The sequence below is a fragment of the Corylus avellana genome, chromosome 5 (assembly GCF_965113065.1).
Source record: "Corylus avellana chromosome 5, dhCorAvel1.hap1.2, whole genome shotgun sequence".
NCBI lineage: Eukaryota > Viridiplantae > Streptophyta > Magnoliopsida > Fagales > Betulaceae > Corylus > Corylus avellana.
Window position 1 is genome coordinate 16,306,769 of NC_142494.1, and position 18,508 is coordinate 16,325,276.

The 18,508-nt window shown below is 37.8% G+C and overlaps 2 protein-coding genes and 1 pseudogene across 2 annotated transcripts; 1 reads left to right on the forward strand and 2 right to left on the reverse strand.

Annotated features, from left to right (window-relative positions):
• Positions 1-204: 204 nt before the first annotated feature.
• LOC132182508 (UDP-glycosyltransferase 71K1-like) lies at positions 205-1,883 on the reverse strand. Its single transcript, XM_059595774.2, has one exon. The coding sequence runs from the start codon at positions 1,843-1,845 to the stop codon at positions 415-417; it is 1,431 nt and encodes a 476-aa protein (XP_059451757.2). The 5' UTR covers positions 1,846-1,883; the 3' UTR covers positions 205-414.
• A 5,494-nt stretch (positions 1,884-7,377) lies between these two features.
• Positions 7,378-10,359, reverse strand: LOC132181899 (protein SOSEKI 2-like; annotated as a pseudogene).
• Positions 10,360-17,354: 6,995 nt separating this feature from the next.
• Positions 17,355-18,508, forward strand: LOC148585847 (uncharacterized). The gene is made up of 5 exons (XM_088516787.1): positions 17,355-17,456; positions 17,570-17,716; positions 17,853-17,945; positions 18,029-18,130; positions 18,227-18,508. The coding sequence occupies exons 1-5, from the start codon at positions 17,355-17,357 to the stop codon at positions 18,506-18,508; spliced, it is 726 nt and encodes a 241-aa protein (XP_088372913.1).

Sequence of the window (18,508 nt, forward strand, 5' to 3'; positions counted from 1 at the left end):
AAAATGGGGTCGCCAATCATCCCATATTTTTTAATTATTTATTTTATTACTTTATTTTACATTTATTTTTTAAAATATAAATAATATTTTATTTTGAGTGGAACATGCGGCTTGTTGGTGGCTGTTGAATGAGGTTGAATGGTCTGAATGATAAAAATTTTGATGGGCAATTTTTCAAGCAATAACTAGGTATTCTGATTCTGTTATATTTTGAGCAAATCCATGGATAAAGTACACCTTATCCATTAATGTAACCATTAACGTTGAAGATAAACATGGATCAATTATCATGCTAAACTTATGGTACCAGCTTTAACACCCACGCTGATTACGATGCATTGATAAAGGAAAAAAACTGAAGGAGAAAACCTTGAAACTTGAAAAGGTGCATCAATCTTTCACTACAACGTTGATTCAACATTGTTTCCCCAGCATACTCTCAATCAACCGTCCAATTGAAGCAAAAGAAGATCCGCCGTTCACTACAGCCTTCCTACTCCTTTCACTCATCTCTTTCACCCTCTTCCTCACCTCACTCTCACCGTCCATCAAACACTTGACTGCCTTTTCAATCTCCTCCGCCGCCACAACCTCACCACCGCCCCTATAATCCAATTTCAGCTCCACAGCTAAACCCAGATCCCGCACCATCTGAAAGGAATTGATTTGCTGCTCCGCGTAAATCGGCCACGCGGCAATAGGCACGCCATGCCACAGGCTCTCCAAGATCGAGTTCCACCCACAATGCGATACGAACCCTCCGATTGCCTTGTGGGCCAGGACCTCCACTTGTGGGGCCCACCCACATATCATTCCGATTTCTCTCGTCCTTTCCAGGAATCCTACGGGTAAGACCTCCTCGAGATTCGGCCTATCTGACGGCGCTGCAACCTTCTCACCTGGCGGGGATTCCAAACGCACGGACCAGATGAACCGGTGCCCACTCCGCTCGAGCGCAAGCGCGGTCTCCTTCAACTGCGGCGCACTGAAGCTCCCCCAGCTCCCAAAGCATAAAAACACCACGGATGATGGAGGCTGATCGTCGAGCCACTTCCTGATCTTCTCATGTTCCGCCCCATTCGCCTCCGAATTTATCTCACCCTTGAGGTTAATCAACGGCCCAACTCCGTAAACAGGAGGGATCCCATCAGCCAAAAACGAGCTGAACGCATGGGATTCCAGCTCATGAAACGAATTGACGAGAATACCGTTGGCCTCTTTGCACTTTCTACCATGTTTGACCATGGAGATGTACCCACCTTCTTTGTGGAAAGCGAATGAAGGCAAAACGCTAGAAGGAACAGGGTTGACATAACTCGGTATGATGGACGTCTCAGGATCCGACTCAGTAAACTCGACACCGACCTGGTCATGCCGGGTCGGAAGGTAGAGCATGTAGCCAAGAAAGGCTGCATTACTAGGGCAGTACACATAAGATGGGACACCGAGCTCGTGTGCCACGTCGATCATGGTGGTGCAAAACATATCCACCACCAACCCGGCAAGCGGAATGGAATTGGATAACACGCTGCCGATGATAGCTTCTTTGACATGGGATTTGTGGCTTTCAATGAAATCGGTGACAAATTTTTCAACAGAGCTGAGGAAAACGTCTCCCGGAGGAGGATCTACTGGGGGAAGAAGAATACATTTTATGCGGGTGTGGGAGGCAGCGATTGATTGAATGAAGGCATCCAAGATGTTCTCAAATATTGGTGGCTTTATGACGAGAACGGTGATGGAGAGACGATCATCCCGTTCAAGCAAACACTTTGCAAACTCGATTAGGGATACGAGATGACCGACTCCAGGGGAAGGGACAAACACCAGCTCTGCTCTCCTCATCTGTCAATCTTAATCAATTACTGGTTGCGACGTGATCGACGGTCTCCTTTTATATTATCTTTCATGGAGTGTGGAATAATAATAATCTTTTTCAATAACTTGTAAACGAAGAAATGAAAAAGGTTTTTTTTTTTTTTTGCCAAAATAAATGGAAAGGTGGGTAGATTATAAAAAGGGAAAAAGAAAAGTGTTATGGTCGTATTGATACTCGGATGAGATGTCTATTCTTTTGCCTAATTGATAGGATCTCTTTAATATTCTGTAATTATTCTCTTAATATTTTTGTTAATGTTCTTTTTTAAATATTTTTCATAATTATAATAATTAGATATTATTGCAATCTCTTTATTTTAAGTATTATTTTATAATAATTATTTTCTTAGAACAAGTTGTTGAATTGATCTCTTTAAAATGATATAAATAGCTAACGAATAGCAAGAAACTTAATAAAAATCTATTCATCACAAATTACGTGTTTGTAAGGATGTTAAAGTCTCTCTCCATAGACTTAATTTATCAAGTTGTTGATAACATAGAATGTTCTTTTTAGTAATAAGAATGACAATGTTCTATAACCCGTAAATGGTCATAAAAAATAAAAAAAATAAATAAATAAAAAGTTACTTTTTCTTTTTCTTTTTCTGAAACGCACATTTAAAAGTTACTTAATAATTATTTTATCAATTTCAAACTATGATATCAATTTATAAAGATGTTTTTCTTTTTTCTTTTTATGGAACACACATAAAAACTATAGAGTAAAAATTATCCTACTCCTAAAACTACTCAATAAATAGTATATGACAATTAAACTATTCCTAATACCACTTAAGCAATGATAGAGATCATTTTTTTTTTCTTTACAAAATTAATGCGACTTTTGAAATTACCATTAGATTTGAGATTAATTTTTATTAAATTTTTATATAATGGTAATTTTAAAAGTCATATCAACTTTAAGATAATAGAAAATAATCAATAGCATTACTCCAATTTATAATACATTGTCCCTTATAGTTAGATAAACACTAGAATATTAGTTAAATTCCCACAACCGAGATTGTCGTATCCAATTATTGGGTTTTCTTAATGTTATGATGAAGCTTAGTTAAATTATATTTCAACTGAGCTTGAAGGCGCACCTACTATTCGTATCATCCCTTATTGTCATTGATTCTCAACAATAGATATTATTACAATCACGTTCTGATAAAGTATAGAATAAATAAATAATAATTTATAATATAACATACATCTTTCTAATAGGTCACTGATGACGCAGGTTTTCTTAAGAATTTGTCTAGTCTAATATGGTAGGTAATCTTTGTCTGGGTCACTTATAACGTCAGGTAATTGGATTGATGGGCTGCCAGCCTGTGAGGTCCCTCTCTATTTTTTTACTTTTTCTATTTTTATTTTAAAGTTTGGTCAAAAGATAGAAGTCTTCAATTCACCGACAAATACATTTGGGGCTTAAAAAAAGCCGGGCATTTTCCGGATATTTTAATGCGGGGTCGTTTTCAGCGGTAACTGGAATCCTAATTTTAATTAGGGCCGATAATTTCTTACATCATTTATAAGTTTAATACAAAATTAAAGTTTAAGGTTAAGAGGTTGGGTTAGGGTTGACTTTTATATATAATTTTATATCTATATTTCAACATCACTAGAACCCTATAAGCAATATAATGATTAATAATTTTTAACGAGACCCGCGAACCCGACATGAATTCAATACAAAATTAGAAGATTAAGATTGAAGAATTTAACTTATTTAATTAAATATGTTAAATTAGAGTTGACATATATAATTTTATACTTATACTTTAACACAACCATAAACCTGACATGCCAACGAATTGTTACCCATAATTTTAATACGACTAATGTCAGAAGGCCCTTTGTCCCTCTTGTGTTACTCCAAAAATAAGATAACTTTTAAAATTATATTTAATCAAAATTTAATAATAATCAATCGCAAGCCTAATAGTAATTTTAAAAGTCACATTATTTTTAAAGTGACCAAAAAAATTGTTGAGTTGCAACAATGTCACTCTACTAATTTGGATGGTTTTTAGAACATGCCTTGCGGTGCGTGATTTTGAATGCGATAAAAGGATTTGGCCTCCCTCACTGGACACCAATTGATTTTTGGATAAGATGGCCAAAGGTCCGACCCAACAAATAGTACCAAAGCCAAGGTCATGGATTCGAGTCGTGAGAGTGTCATCTTGAGAGAGAGATTATTGAGGTGCAACAATACCACTCTGCTCACTTGGACGCAGGGACAGAACTAGGGGGTGGTGGGTGTAGGATATGGCCCTGAACTTAAGGAAAAAAAAACAATATTTTATTTTATTTTATGTTATTTTTTTCACTAATTGGCTACTATTCACTAAAATTTTTGGCCCTTGGCCCTTACGGCTTTACCCATACCAAAGTCCAGCTCCGTCCTTGCTTAGACGGTTCTTAAAATATGCCTTATGGGGTAAAATTTCGAATATCATAAAATAATTTTGTTTTCTTCACTAAATACCAATTAATTTTTAAACAAAATAATCAAATGCATGATCTAACAAAATCTTATTGTGGTATGTTACTTATAATTCTGTGGCTAACTTTTTTTAATTGTTAGGCTTCATCGAATCAGGAATGTTCGATTCATTTGCCGACTAAAACGCATGGGACTGAGTTCAAGGCTTCATTTGACAAACGGTTTAAGGCAAAAGATATAGCATTTACTATTCAGCCGATTGTCATTCTGCAATGTCATACAGTAGAAGCTATGCCCCTTGTTCAGGCTGTTTAGCAACAAACGTGAAAAGCAGCGTCTGGCCTTTGAAGCTTGACCTCAGCCCTTTTTACAAAAATGCCCCTGCATTATGTCCCATCAGTATATTTTTACATTGGCGCTGGTCAACAGCTTCTTTGGTGCATTTGTCTCGTAGCTTAAAAATCGTTCGTTTCTTTTTTCCCTGTGACCCAGCAACGGTGAAGACCTTTCATCACGGTGCCATTCACTAGAGTCCAAACTTAGATGATTTTTTTAGACAAAACAGATATAAACGTTTAGAAAAAGTAGTTGACCAGCACCAACACTGCTGGGTCACGAGGAAGAAGAAACGAATGAATAATGATTTTTGAGTTCTGAGACAAATGCACCAAAGAAGCTGTTGACTAGCGCCAATGTGAAAATATATGCTGACGCGCAAATTTTTTGTCTCGTTTTGCTGAGAGGTACATTGATTCCATGGTGTGCTTTGGGAAGATGCTCCGGATTTTGTTGTATATTCATTTTTATTTTTATTTTTAATAATAAGCTTATTTATCTACTTCACAAAATAAAAAATCAAGCACGGGGGTTTGAAAGACTAGTTTACGTAATTGAATTGATTACCCCCTGCAACAATAATGATGACAAGAGAATTAGTCTATTGAGTTAGAATACATAAATGCTCTCTTTTTTTGTTTTTTTTTTAATGAAATAAATATGGTGCAACAAGATTAAAAATTTGAGTTTGAGCTTGGCCTTCAAAACCATTAATGAAGCAAATAGAGATCATGTGCAGGAGGAACAAAAAGCTTAATGTGAGCTCATATGGGCTAAGATCCAATGAGATGCAAAGAAAATAGGCATGCTACACAACCATTTTTAAACTATATTTTTTACAAATTCAATAAATGAATCATTAGAATTGTGAACTCATGTAGACCTACATAAATTTAGTGGTTAATTCATCTATCAACTATGGAAATTGTTAAAAGATGGTTGAAAAAATATAAATTATATCATTTCTTTTATATATATCGTGAGTTCGGGTGGAGCAAATCTAGCAGTGGTGTAGAGATAATGTACATGACATTGTAGATAGTCGATAGACATTGTTGGCAAGGTTTATCATGTAATTATTTATAGAGTAATGCTAGATGCTCTCATGGTATTTTCTTGGTCCTATATGTATATTATTTTCTAAAAATCAAGAGAGAAATAATGGTCACTGTCTTTTTCCTTTTTTTAGAAAATGATATACTCATAGAACCAGGAAGATACTAGAATAACACCTAACATTTCCCTTATATAGATACATATTGCATTGCATACTTCTTATTGATATCAATTGCCTTACACAACGATATATTGGGATTGGTACAATTGAATCATGTAAAGGAGAGAAAATGTCCTTTTATGATTATAATAAAATATGTGAATTGCTACAGTTGGGTTCAACTATAGCAATCCGAATGTATAAGGAAGATATAGAAAAGCTGCTGTAGATGAGATTTTTCCTATATGTAGGGAAGGGAAGCAGCTTTTGGGGTAGCTGTTGGGAATGCTAATTAGAGTATTTACAGCAACTTCCTTATCATTTTCCTTAAATTTAGGGAACAAAACTATTTTTTACTTCCCTATTTAAATACACTCCATAATAGCTTCCTTTTATATTTCCCTATAACATTAAAATATCATTTTTTGAGTTAATTACGTTTTACTCTCAAAGTTTGAGCCGATTTTTGATTCAACCCCAATGTTTCAATTTTTACAATACAACCTACCAAAGTTTAAAATTTTTGGGAAAACTTCAGTAAGCCCCCAAACTTTCAGCCGAATTGACAAGCACCCCATAAATTACCAAAACTCTCACTTAGGCCCACTGAACTTTGATTTGCTCTCACTTTGGACCCTTATGTTAGTTTTCAACGTTAAAGTCAAATAGTTTGACTTTTTATGCCCATTTTACCCTCAACCAAAACTACATCACCACAAAACCCAAAATGACTTCGTTTTGAGCATAATACTAAAATAAATAAAAAAGGGAGAAGAAGACCAAATCGGGGGCCAAAATGGGGTGGCAGGACCACCCCATTTTTGGCCAGCCACCCCTTGGCCGGTCTGGGGGTGGTCGAACCACCCCCATGGCCAAGGGATGGTCCAATCACCTCCAAATGGTCAAAAAAAGGGGGGGGGGGGGGGGGGTGGGGATCGGGTGCTTTTGGGGATGGCCAGACTACCCTAAGGGGCTGGGGTGGTTTCGGCCACCCCCTACCAGCCAAACCACCCCCAGCACCCGAGCCCCCCCCCCCCCCCCCCCCCTTTTTTTGGCCATTTGGGGGGTGGCCGAACCACCCCCTTGGCCATGGGGGTGGTTCGACTCCCAGATCGGCTGGGGGGTGGCTCCAGCCTCCCCGATTTAGTCTTTCTTTTTTTTTTTAATATTTTGCTTTTTTTTTTTTTATAAAAAAAAAAATAAATAAATTTAATGCTTAAAACAATGTCGTTTTGGACTGAGTAGGTGTTGTAGTTTTGAAGCTTAAAACGACGTAGTTTTGGGGTGAGGGTAAAATAGGTATAAAAAGTCAAATTATTTGACTTTAACGTTGAAAACTAACATAAGGGTCAAAACTGAGAGCAAACCAAAGTTTAGGGGGCCTAAGTAAGATTTTTGGTAATTCAAGGGGTGCTTGTCAAATCGATTGGAAGTTTGGGGTGGCTTACTGAAATTTTCCCAAAATTTTTTCAATTCGACTTATCCGTTAGTCACAACCGTCTTCTCTGACAAAAATGTGATCATATGACTCACACGTAATCACTTTTGCTGATACCTTCCCCAAAATGCCCCCGACCTACACGCAAATCATAACCCCAAGTCCATGTCTTCCTCCCATATTTGATTTGCTTGGGTTGTTGGACCCCATTGATAAACCTCCGGCACAAGTGTAACGACCCAGGAAAAAGCATTAGCCATATCTGCGCTATCACCCCAAAAGGACTAGTCAATTTGAAGCTTTTCTAAAATTTATTATAAAGACCAATTTCACCTAATAACTAGGCAATGTGGGACTTAGCACCCATGACTATCTTTATAAACTACCCACTCTATGTGAGCTTCTTCTCATCTTTCCAATATGGGACCGGAGTGTTACAAACTCCCCTTCTTAAAATCCTGATGTCCCCATCTGGTCCACGTCATGCAGTGCTCCATACCACATGACCTGGCGTTACTAGGTGGCTTTGATATCACTTGTAACGACCCAGGAAAAGCGTTAGCCATATCTGTGCTATAACCCCAAAAGGACTAGTCAATTTGGAACTTCCCTATAATTCATTATAAAGCTCAATTTCACCTAGTAACTAGGTAATGTGGGACTTAGCACCCATGACTATCTTTATAAACTACTCACTCTATGTGGGTTTCTTCTCATCTTCCCAATATGGGGCCCGAATATTACAATAAGAGTGCAGTAAAACGTAGTGTCTTCAAGTTCGTCGGTGGATACCCCTCTGGAGCAGCGAGACTGGGGTGTGGTGGAGCTGGTATAGCTTGTTTTTCTCCATCTTCGAATTCTTCCCCTTCTTCGTATTCTTCAAATTCTTGGTCTAGTGGTTTTCGCTTCAAGTGATAATTTGGTTCTTGTATTTGTTGAATTTCTTGCATGTTGCTAATTTGAAGCTGCTGGAATCTCTTTGCATAATAATGGCACAAAAACATCAAACAATCAGCTAATAGGGTCACACCTGAAATAAAAGTCTAAACTTTACCAGAGTAGCCTTCGACAAGTTCAGAGACTTTAAGCACAAATTCGGCTCCTTCTGCTGGTTAGATAATGTCACTCTCTGCCAAATCATTCCACACATTCCCGCTCTTATAGCTCTTTAAATAAGCAAAACTTTTAGCTGAACTATAGACTACAAAGAAAGAACATTCACAAAGAGATAATATAAAATGTGTACCTTTTGCAAGACCAGGAATAAAGGGAGGGCATGCCTTTGACTCTGAGCACCGTAAGCCGTTCCATTACATCTATTTCACAAGAAAAACATAATGGTAACAAAAAGGGTAATGACAGATAACTAAAACAGAGCAGTCAATAATTTTGTTTTACCTCTTAAACGGAGAGGCTGATTGGGTAAATGGGTGACTTCCATGTAATGGGGATTCTCGAGATGGCCGTTTCTTGAGAGGTAGTAAACAACCTAGACTTTTTTGATGGATTTGACCCTTTGCTGCTGCATGTAAACTTTGACCCTGTCTGGACTGGTTTCTCTGGCTCTTCTGGATCAAACAACCTTATTCTTCTTCTCCTTCTTGGTGGGTCTCGTTGTTTATTGCCCACAACGCAACAAATACAAATAACACCATTCTACCAACCCTCAGGAGCTTTGGGAGCAGCCTAGGCCGCGGAAGAGTTAAACTTCGAATCCTCAAAAACCGTAAAAATAGACCCGACCCAATACCCCAATCCTCGATATCCATCTTGTTGGAGGTTGATTTTGAAAGGAATAGTGTAAGGCTTGTTTTGTTGCCATCGGCAAACAGAGCCAAGGTGTTGAATTTTCTGTAGCTTTGAAAGGTACACAAACAGGCACTACAAAAAAAATGGCATTTTCTGATGTGTGCTAGTGCTATAGTATATTTTTTTTACCACGTCAGTAATTTTCTTACGTTTAAAATATAAAACGTCAGGAAATTTTTTTCTGACGCATGAATAGTAACACGTCAGAATTTTCTGACGTGTTACAACACACACGTCAGAAAAATCTGACGTGTAAAATGCATGAACGTCGGGAAAATATTTCAGTTTTTTTAAAAATAAACATTGATATAATTGCTGACGTGGTGGGACTTACCACGTCAGACTCTTGCTGACGTGGGTATGTGCCACGTCATAAAATTTCTGGCATGGCACATCCCAACGTCAGATTTTTTTCTGACGTGGCGATCTGCCACGTTAGAAAATGCCGACGTGGCAGATCGCCATGTCAGAATATATATGTTTAAATATATATATTTATATATAATTATATATAAAATTATAATTATAATTATATATAACATTAGAATTATCAGATATTTAAAATTATAATTAAATATAATTATAGGTATTTTATATATATATATATATATATATATATATATATTTGTATATGATATTTAAATATAATTATCAGATATTTTTTTTTTTTTTTTTTTTTTTTTTTCAGATAATTACAAGTATAATTATACCTAGTTATATATATATATATATATATATATATATATATATATTATTCTTGACGGGCCATGTTTGGCATGTCAGGATTTACTGACGTGCCAAACACGGCACGTCAGGAAATGGTATCCGTGCAGTACTCCGATTCCCGCGCGCGTCCCATCCGGCCAGTGCGCCATGCCTGGCGCACGCGTTTTGAAATATATATATATATATATATTTTTTTTTTCTTTTCCCCCAGCTGGCCAGCTGGAGGCACTTCCACACACGATCGTGTCTCTCTGTTCTCCCAAGCATCATTTTCCTCTCTGTTTTTCTTTCTTTCTTCCGAGCGCCATTACTGAACCTGAGGAATTTGTTTTTTCTTCTGCCCAAAGTCTTTCTTCTAAGCATTTTTTTCTCTTCTCCACCGGGTACCGTATATATAGTACTCTCTCTCAAGGGATCAATTTCTCAGTCACGATTGTACTGTTCCTCCGCGCGCCCGCAGCTAAACCCGCCGCCCGTCGTCCTCTCTCCCTCCATTTTTAGCTCCTACAAGAGCTCCTCACAGGTATATATATATATATGTACATGCATCCTTGTACTTATTTATTTGTTTGGTCTGGATTTGGTGTTTGCATGCTAGGTTGGGTGATGTTTGTGCTAATTTCGTCTAATATTTTGAATTTGATATATATATTTACATGAGGAATTTAATGCTAGCTTCACTCCATATATATGAATTTGGTTTTTGAATATATATATATAGCTTACTCTGTCGTTAATTAGTACTCCCTGCTATATATATATATGGCCGTATATATACTGCCCATATAACTGGCCGGCCAGTATATATATATATATATGGCCATGTACCTGGCCGGCCATATATATATATGGCTGGGCTAGCTATATTTCTATATATATGGTAGAATGCATTATATATATATAATGATCATCACCTCAAAAGTTTGCAAGTTCCAAATATTGGATGAATCTGCTCACAGGCCAAAAAATCAAGGGCCCCAAGCAAATAAAGACTGATAATAATTACTAAAGAACAAATTTCATTTTCATTAGGGGTTCCATTGCAGAATTCAGACCTAACCTCTAATTGAGAAGTGATGGGAACAATGAGCATTGGACGTATAATGATTTTATAGAAAAACAAAACCTAATAATTCATTGGACCAGTGCATTTATTTTCATAGGCCATATCATGGTATAAACCCACAACTGAATCAGATCGATGTTGATTTTGGATAAGTATCCGTTATGTATTTTTTTTAATTGATTTTTAAATTTTGGTTGATCTAAAATGACAATAGAAACAAAAAAAAAAAAAAAAAAAAAGGCACAGAGATTCTTCGTAGCAAACTAAATTATACCAAAAAAGGTGAAGCGATAAGAGATGGATTTGAGTAATTACTCATGAGTCTGTCCAAGATTTAGATATAAGACGTTTTTTTTTTTTTTTTTTTTTTTTGGACATCCTAAAAGACAATACATGGAGGTAGTATTAATTTGTGAAATTATCAACTTCTAGAAATGGCACACTGCCTTGCACAATCATAGCAAGCATGTACAACAAAGTCCATCATATATATATATATATATATATATATATATATATATATGTGTGTGTGTGTGCATGGTATAAGCTGAATGTAAAAGTGTTCGCTATAAGTTTAAGTTTTGGGGGATAAGTGACAATTTCGCTATAAGTTTAAGTTTTGGGGGATAAGTGACAATTTGACATAGTATCATAATAGAGGTCATGAGTAGTTCAAATTATAACTTCACAATTTACTCTAATTTTAGTTAAATATTTTACGTATTGGGTCTCACTAGCTTATTAAGTGAGACCCAATACGAACACGTGAGGGGGAGCGTTTGAATATAAATAAAATTATTGAATTCATTTTTTCGTATAAGATTGAACCCACCCCGGATTTATATATTTAAGATCTTTATATTTTGAGGGTTTCAAAATATAGGCTCCAATTATGTAAGGAGAAAAAAATAATAATAACTTTTATCAAGTAGACACAATATGGGGGGGAGGGGGGGAAGTGATTTGAAATTATATATATTAATCAAAGAATAGAATATATATATATATATATATATATAACTTTTATCATTTACTAAATTCACAGAAAAAAGCAGAATAGAAGGTAGAGATTTTACATGGCCAGATACTGATCAAACATTTCACAATCGAAAAAACATTTTGAGCTATAATTTGTTTAATAATAAAAACCACAAGTAAATACGCTTCATACAAACAATTATATTCTTATGGAACTAGACATACATATATAATCTACCTTTGTACTTAACCTTAGGAGACTTCAAGTCTTATTGAAACACAAAGGAAATGGCAGATTGACGACTACTGTTATAGATTATTACCATATGGAAGGTTATTTAATTAGCATTTTCCTATTATTCCAACATTGCTTAATTAAGCTCCTATATGCCATTCGTTTAATTAGCTAATTAAACGAATGGCATAACATTTGTATATTGTTTAGGTTTTCCCCTATTAATACGAGCCATGCTATACTACTATATATATATATATATATATATATATATATATATATATATATATATATATTGACTTTGTAACCTATCTAGATTTATTTTATTTGACTAGGGTCCTCACCATCTACCAAATGCATATATATGAACTTTTGGGAAAAAGTTATAGAACCTAAATGTGTATGAAGAATGCTAATAGTTAAACAACAACAAATAATGTAAATTTGATGGTCCCCATTTGGAATAGTTGTTAATTCGTTTAAGTTTCAGAAATTTTCATGACAAAAAAAATTTACCAACAATAAAAGCATCTAATTAAGTTTGCATGTAAATTCCAGTTAATATGTATGAGTTTATTGAATACTTTTAAGTCATGTATATTTCTCTCTAATGTTCGTAGACAACAATGGATAAGAGTTGGATGACAAAGCCTAGGGGTACGAAGGAATACAGAGACGGTTGTAGATTGTTCATTGACTTTGCAGTTGGGAACTGCACAACACCTAATGGTAAGATTTATTGCCCATGTAAGGTGTGTCGCCTTAACCGGCGCTATCCCCCAGGCGTAGTTCACGCCCACTTGACAGGGAGAAAAGGCATACTTCCTACATATAAAGATTGGATGTTTCAGGGTGAGAAGCCTGTCCGGGACCATGTAGAACTGTCTCCGTTGAATCGTCCGGCCACATATGAAGCAGGTGGAAGCAGTGATCAGGGTGGAAATATGCACGCTATGTTGCGTGATGTGTTCGGCATGCATGATGTCAGAGAAGGCAACTATGAACCTCAGGTCGTTGTACAGGGTGATGAAGAAATAGTAGTCGAGGACGTGGAGGAGGTAGATGCCCAAAAGTATCACGAGCTGCTTAAAGAGGCAAAAACACCGCTATATGATAGGACCAAACACAGTAAGCTAAGCGCAACTATTCATATATACAACTTGAAGTGTGTTGGCGGAATTAGTAACAAGATATTCTCATCTCTCCTTGAGTTCATCACTCAATTGTTGCCTGCGGATAGTGAAGGTTTGCCGGTTAATACCTATGAGGCAAAAAAATATCTAAGTGACATGGGACTCTGCTATGAAAAGATTCCGGCGTGTCGTAATGATTGCATGCTATTTTGGAAGGGCAACAAGGAATTAGATTCATGTACAGTTTGTGGCAAATCTAAGTGGAATGATGAAATTCATTTGGACGAGGACGGTTAACCCATATCGTCAAGTAAGAAACACCCGGTAAAAGTGTTGCGGTGGTTTCCACTCATACCAAGACTACAAAGATTGTTTATGTCGCAGTATGCATCGCCCCATATGAAGTGGCATGCAGACAACCTCACAAAGGACGGCAAATTGAGGCATCCGGCCGACGATGAAGCATGGAAGTCATTTGATTAGTTGTATCCGGAATTTGCAACAGACAGCAGGAATGTAAGGCTTGGACTAACCTCAGATGGATTTAATCCTTTTGGGAACCTTAGTACATCACACAGCACTTGGCCCGTAATGCTTGTGCCATACAACTTGCCTCCTTGGATGTGCATGAAACAAACATCTTTCATATTATCCCTGATTATTCCAGGCCCGAGCTCACTTGGAATGGATATAAACATTTACCTACAGCCCTTAATTGAGGAGTTGAAGGAATTATGGAATGTAGGGGTACGCACATTTGATGTTTCAACTAAAACGTACTTTATGTTGCGAGCACAATTGATGTGGACAATTAATGATTTCCCGGCATACGCAGATCTGTCAGAATGGTCTACAAGGGGAGTAAAGGCATGTCCTTGTTGTATGCAGTCAACCAGGTCTCGATGGTTAAAATATGGCCACAAATGGTGTTTTATGGGTCATAGGCATTACTTGCCCTTGGATCATCCGTGGAGGAAGAACAAAAGTAATTTTGACGGTAACTAGGAACTACAATGTCCTTCCGATGTGCTTAGTGGGGATGAAATCCTAAGACAGTTAGAGGGAATGCCATTTGGGGATGAGGATGGCGGCAAGTCAAAGCCAGACAGTAGTAAGAAGCAGGGAGAGAAGCGGAAGAAGAGTACTCCCAACACCAGACCAGAAGCGAGCAATCATGTATTATGGAAGAAGAAGAGAATTTTCTTTAGGTTGCCGTATTGGAAGGATAATTTACTACGGCATAACCTTGATGTGATGCACATAGAGAAAAATGTGATGGACAATATTCTTGGCACAATACTCAACATAAAAGGAAAAACAAAGGACAACTATGATGCTCGTAAAGACTTGCAAGAGATGGGATTGAGACGTCTACTTCATCCATTTACGAAGAATGGAAAAAACTATATGCCCTCAGCTTGCCACACGATGTCCAATGAAGATAAAAATCAGTTTCTTGAAAGTGTTTCGGGATGTGAGGGTGCCCGATGGTTATGCATCAAATATTTCTACATGCGTACGACTGAAAGACCGTACGATAACGGGTTTGAAGAGTCATGACAATCACATTCTGATGTAACAACTTCTACCTATTACTTTACGTGGGTCACTGCCAGGTAACGTGGTTAGACCTTTGGTTGAAATGGGAACATTCTTTCGGGGCATATGTTCAACTACGCTGACACCAGATAATTTGTACCAACTCCAGAGTGAAGTCTGCGTGACTTTGTGCAAAATGGAACAAGTATTTCCCCCAAGTTTTTTCACGAGCATGGTTCATGTTGTCGTGCATCTTGTCCGTGAATGCCAATTGGGTGGACCAGTTCAGTATAGGTGAATGTATCCGGCCGAGAGGTAAAGTTTGATCGTTAAGTTATTATTATTATTTTTTTCCCACCAATAAAAGACAGTGAATCACTGCAATTGATTGATTGATTTTCATATACAGAAGCCTAGGAGGGTTCAAATCTAATGTGCGCAATAAAGCGGCTCTCGAGGGATGTATTGCGGAGGGCTACATAGCAATTGAGTTGGAGACATTTTGCTCGATGTATTTGGATGACGCACCGACATTTCATAATAAGGCCCAACGAAACTCTGATGGTTGTAAGGGGGCGGGAACACGAGTCATCCTCAACCGTATTACACTGGCACAGATTCATCGATATATATTGTTTAACTCAGACGAGTTCTTACCGCTACGGACGTAAGTCATCTCTCTAGTACTTGCCATACCATTCCTTGTACAATCTTAATTTCGAGTGCACTATATTGAATTTAATTTCAAATTGTAGGATGCACATGGAAACGCTTAGAGGGCGAACAGCGGAGAATCAGTTGGAAAGCCACCATTTTGAACTATTTGTCGATTGGTATCGTGAATATGTAAGAATAATGTGTTCTTACTGGTTAAATGACCTGTATACATGTTTCCCTTAGAAATCCTATATACACCAATTTCAATTCATATATTGCCCTCTATTATACGCAGGTCAATGGATTGGACGACCTACGCAGACAGGAGCTGGGTGAGAAACTGGTAATGCACTGTAGAGGGCCAAAGGAAATGGCAGTCAAGTATAACAGATATGTGGTTAATGGGAAGTTGTTCCGCACTCTGTCAGTAGATATCGAAAAAAGGACTCAAAATAGCGGCGTGTGTGTACCGAGTACTGATGGCAAAACGTATTACGGGAAGTTAACCCAAATAATTGAGGTTGAGTACTACGATAGGACAAAGTATGTTTTGCTCAAGTGTGATTGGGCGGACAACACGAGGGACAGGGAGTACAAGGTTGACGAGTATGGTATAACGCTTGTGAATTTCAAAAACCTTATCCACACCGGAGAGAGTATTACGGATGTGCCGTTTGTGCTCACTTCACAAGTTGACCAAGTATTTTACGTCGAAAATGAAAGGAACCCAGATTGAGCTTGCGCTGTAAGGACTAAACCTAGAAACGTGTATGATGTTGGTCAGGGTCAAAGGTCTGACGAATCTAGTAACAACTACCACGAGATTGAGCCCCTCCTCTTGAGTTCCAATCATGATCATGTTAACGCACCTGATGATGTCGATTACGTCCGACCCGATTTATGACCAATTGAAGCGTATGTCATTTAATGAAATTGGAAATATGTTTATCTTTGAAATTTTATTAGCTTTTATTTCTTTTAAAAGAAATGTTTACATTAATTTATAATTGCTTTTTAGGTTAACCATAAAATTTATATGTAGCTTGTGGAAACGATATATAATTAATTGAGTAACTAGTATATGTTTAAAATTTTAAATGTGTAATTACTTTACATATACTTGTACCTATTTAATTCTTTTAAAGACTAATTCGTTTCGTAACGTATTTTGCAGGGAGACATGAGTTATAGGGGAAAGAGAAAAGCACAGAGGCAACCGATCGTACGGTTGACATCCGCCGCCCATGATTTACATTCGTCCCCCTGGGCTAATATGGAGCCAAAAGGGTATAGACCGGTACTTCCACATCATGTGGAAGGGCATACTGATGCAGGGAGGGACGTGGGATGTGGTGATGACATTCATGTAGATCCTCAGCATTCTGACGTGGCAGAGCCGGGCACATCCACACCGTTCACGCTTGACTTCACGACGTTGAGCGATATGGGGATTGTTTCCCATGGCCATTTCCAGCGGCACCCATACCCTAGTAGCGGAGCACAGGTGGATGATAGTGATGAGACACAGCCCCCGGATAGCACTAAGGGTGATGAGGATGGTGTCGCGCATGACACGCATTCCGATGATGCTGCTACACGCCCGTTGGTGGTGGATGAGGTTCGGACGATAAGTAAGTATATGTGTTAAAATATCGGAATATGTATTTTATTTAATTTTAATATGTGGTTAGTTTAAATAAGTAACTAACTTGTTCAAATTCGTAATGTATTAGGTGTAGATCAAAATGGCATCACCCACTACCATATATTGAGTGTCAAGTCATGCCACAAGCTGTGGGAGATCCCCGATGGCTAGAGGATCGTGTGCGAGTATAACCCTGCGTGGTAGCCTGTGGGACAAAGTATTTCCAAATTTAGACGGATGACCGGAGTGTTCGTCAGGAGCAGTACTTATGTACGGATTAGCGACGAGTGGAAGAAGGTATCGGAGCGTAAGAAGGAAGATATTTGGGATGCATTGATGGTATGTTATAATTAAATATTATTGTATTTATGATAATGATTTATATATTCATATATTTATCTCAAATAGATGGACAATATTGTTAATGCATATATATGTGTGAATATATGCAGAAGCACTTCTATATCCCACCTGACTGCGATATCGCGGCCATAAAACGGGACGCTTTCCTTGATATGCGAAACAAGCATACGACTTGGAGGTATGACTTGAAGCAGAGTCTTCACATCACGTCGGACGATACTCCGGCGATAGTGAAGGCTAGGGAAGGAGGACAATTATCCACGTACAATAGAGAGGACATGGACATATTATTGGAGACATTTTAGTGAGTTTTGTTTAGTTTTATTAAAATGAATCTGTTAGCCTAAAATATTAACAATGTTAATTGTGTAGGAATATGCTGCATATATGAAGGGAATCCGGTCGAAGAACAAAGAGCCTCACTGCACTGGATCAAAGAGCTATGCCAGGGCTACACATGAAGAAGTATGTTTTTTGACCAGTTATATATATAATTTATGTTGATTGTGTTTATGTTTTAATTTTTTACGTTTTATTTGTGTATGCAGTTCATAAATACCGGGATTCCGCCAACACGAGCGCAGTCTTACATCAACACACACGTGAAAAAGACTGGCGGATATCCAAATGACTTGGTCAAGGAAAGATGTGTACGCTACTAATAACCGATATGTTTTGCTTAATGTATATTTCTTTGTAATTTAATTTAATATTTCTAATTGCTTCTGTTAATGTGTACCCTACAGGAGAGGATGAAGGAGTTGCTTCCCACTGACCCGGCTGCTACACAATCTGTCAACGAGGGCACCGTACAGTGGGCGCCCGATGATGCGTACGCACAGGGGATGGGCAATATACCGGAGTACGCAGGTCGGGTTCTCCAAGTTGGAGCAAGTATACTACCTGTGCGCGGTAGCATACACTCCTACTATAGACCAGTCGCGCCACGCTCACAACCTCCTTGGAGCTCTGGTGTCCCAGAAATGATAGAAACTGCACTACAAGCTGAGCGGGAGAAGCACAAGTAG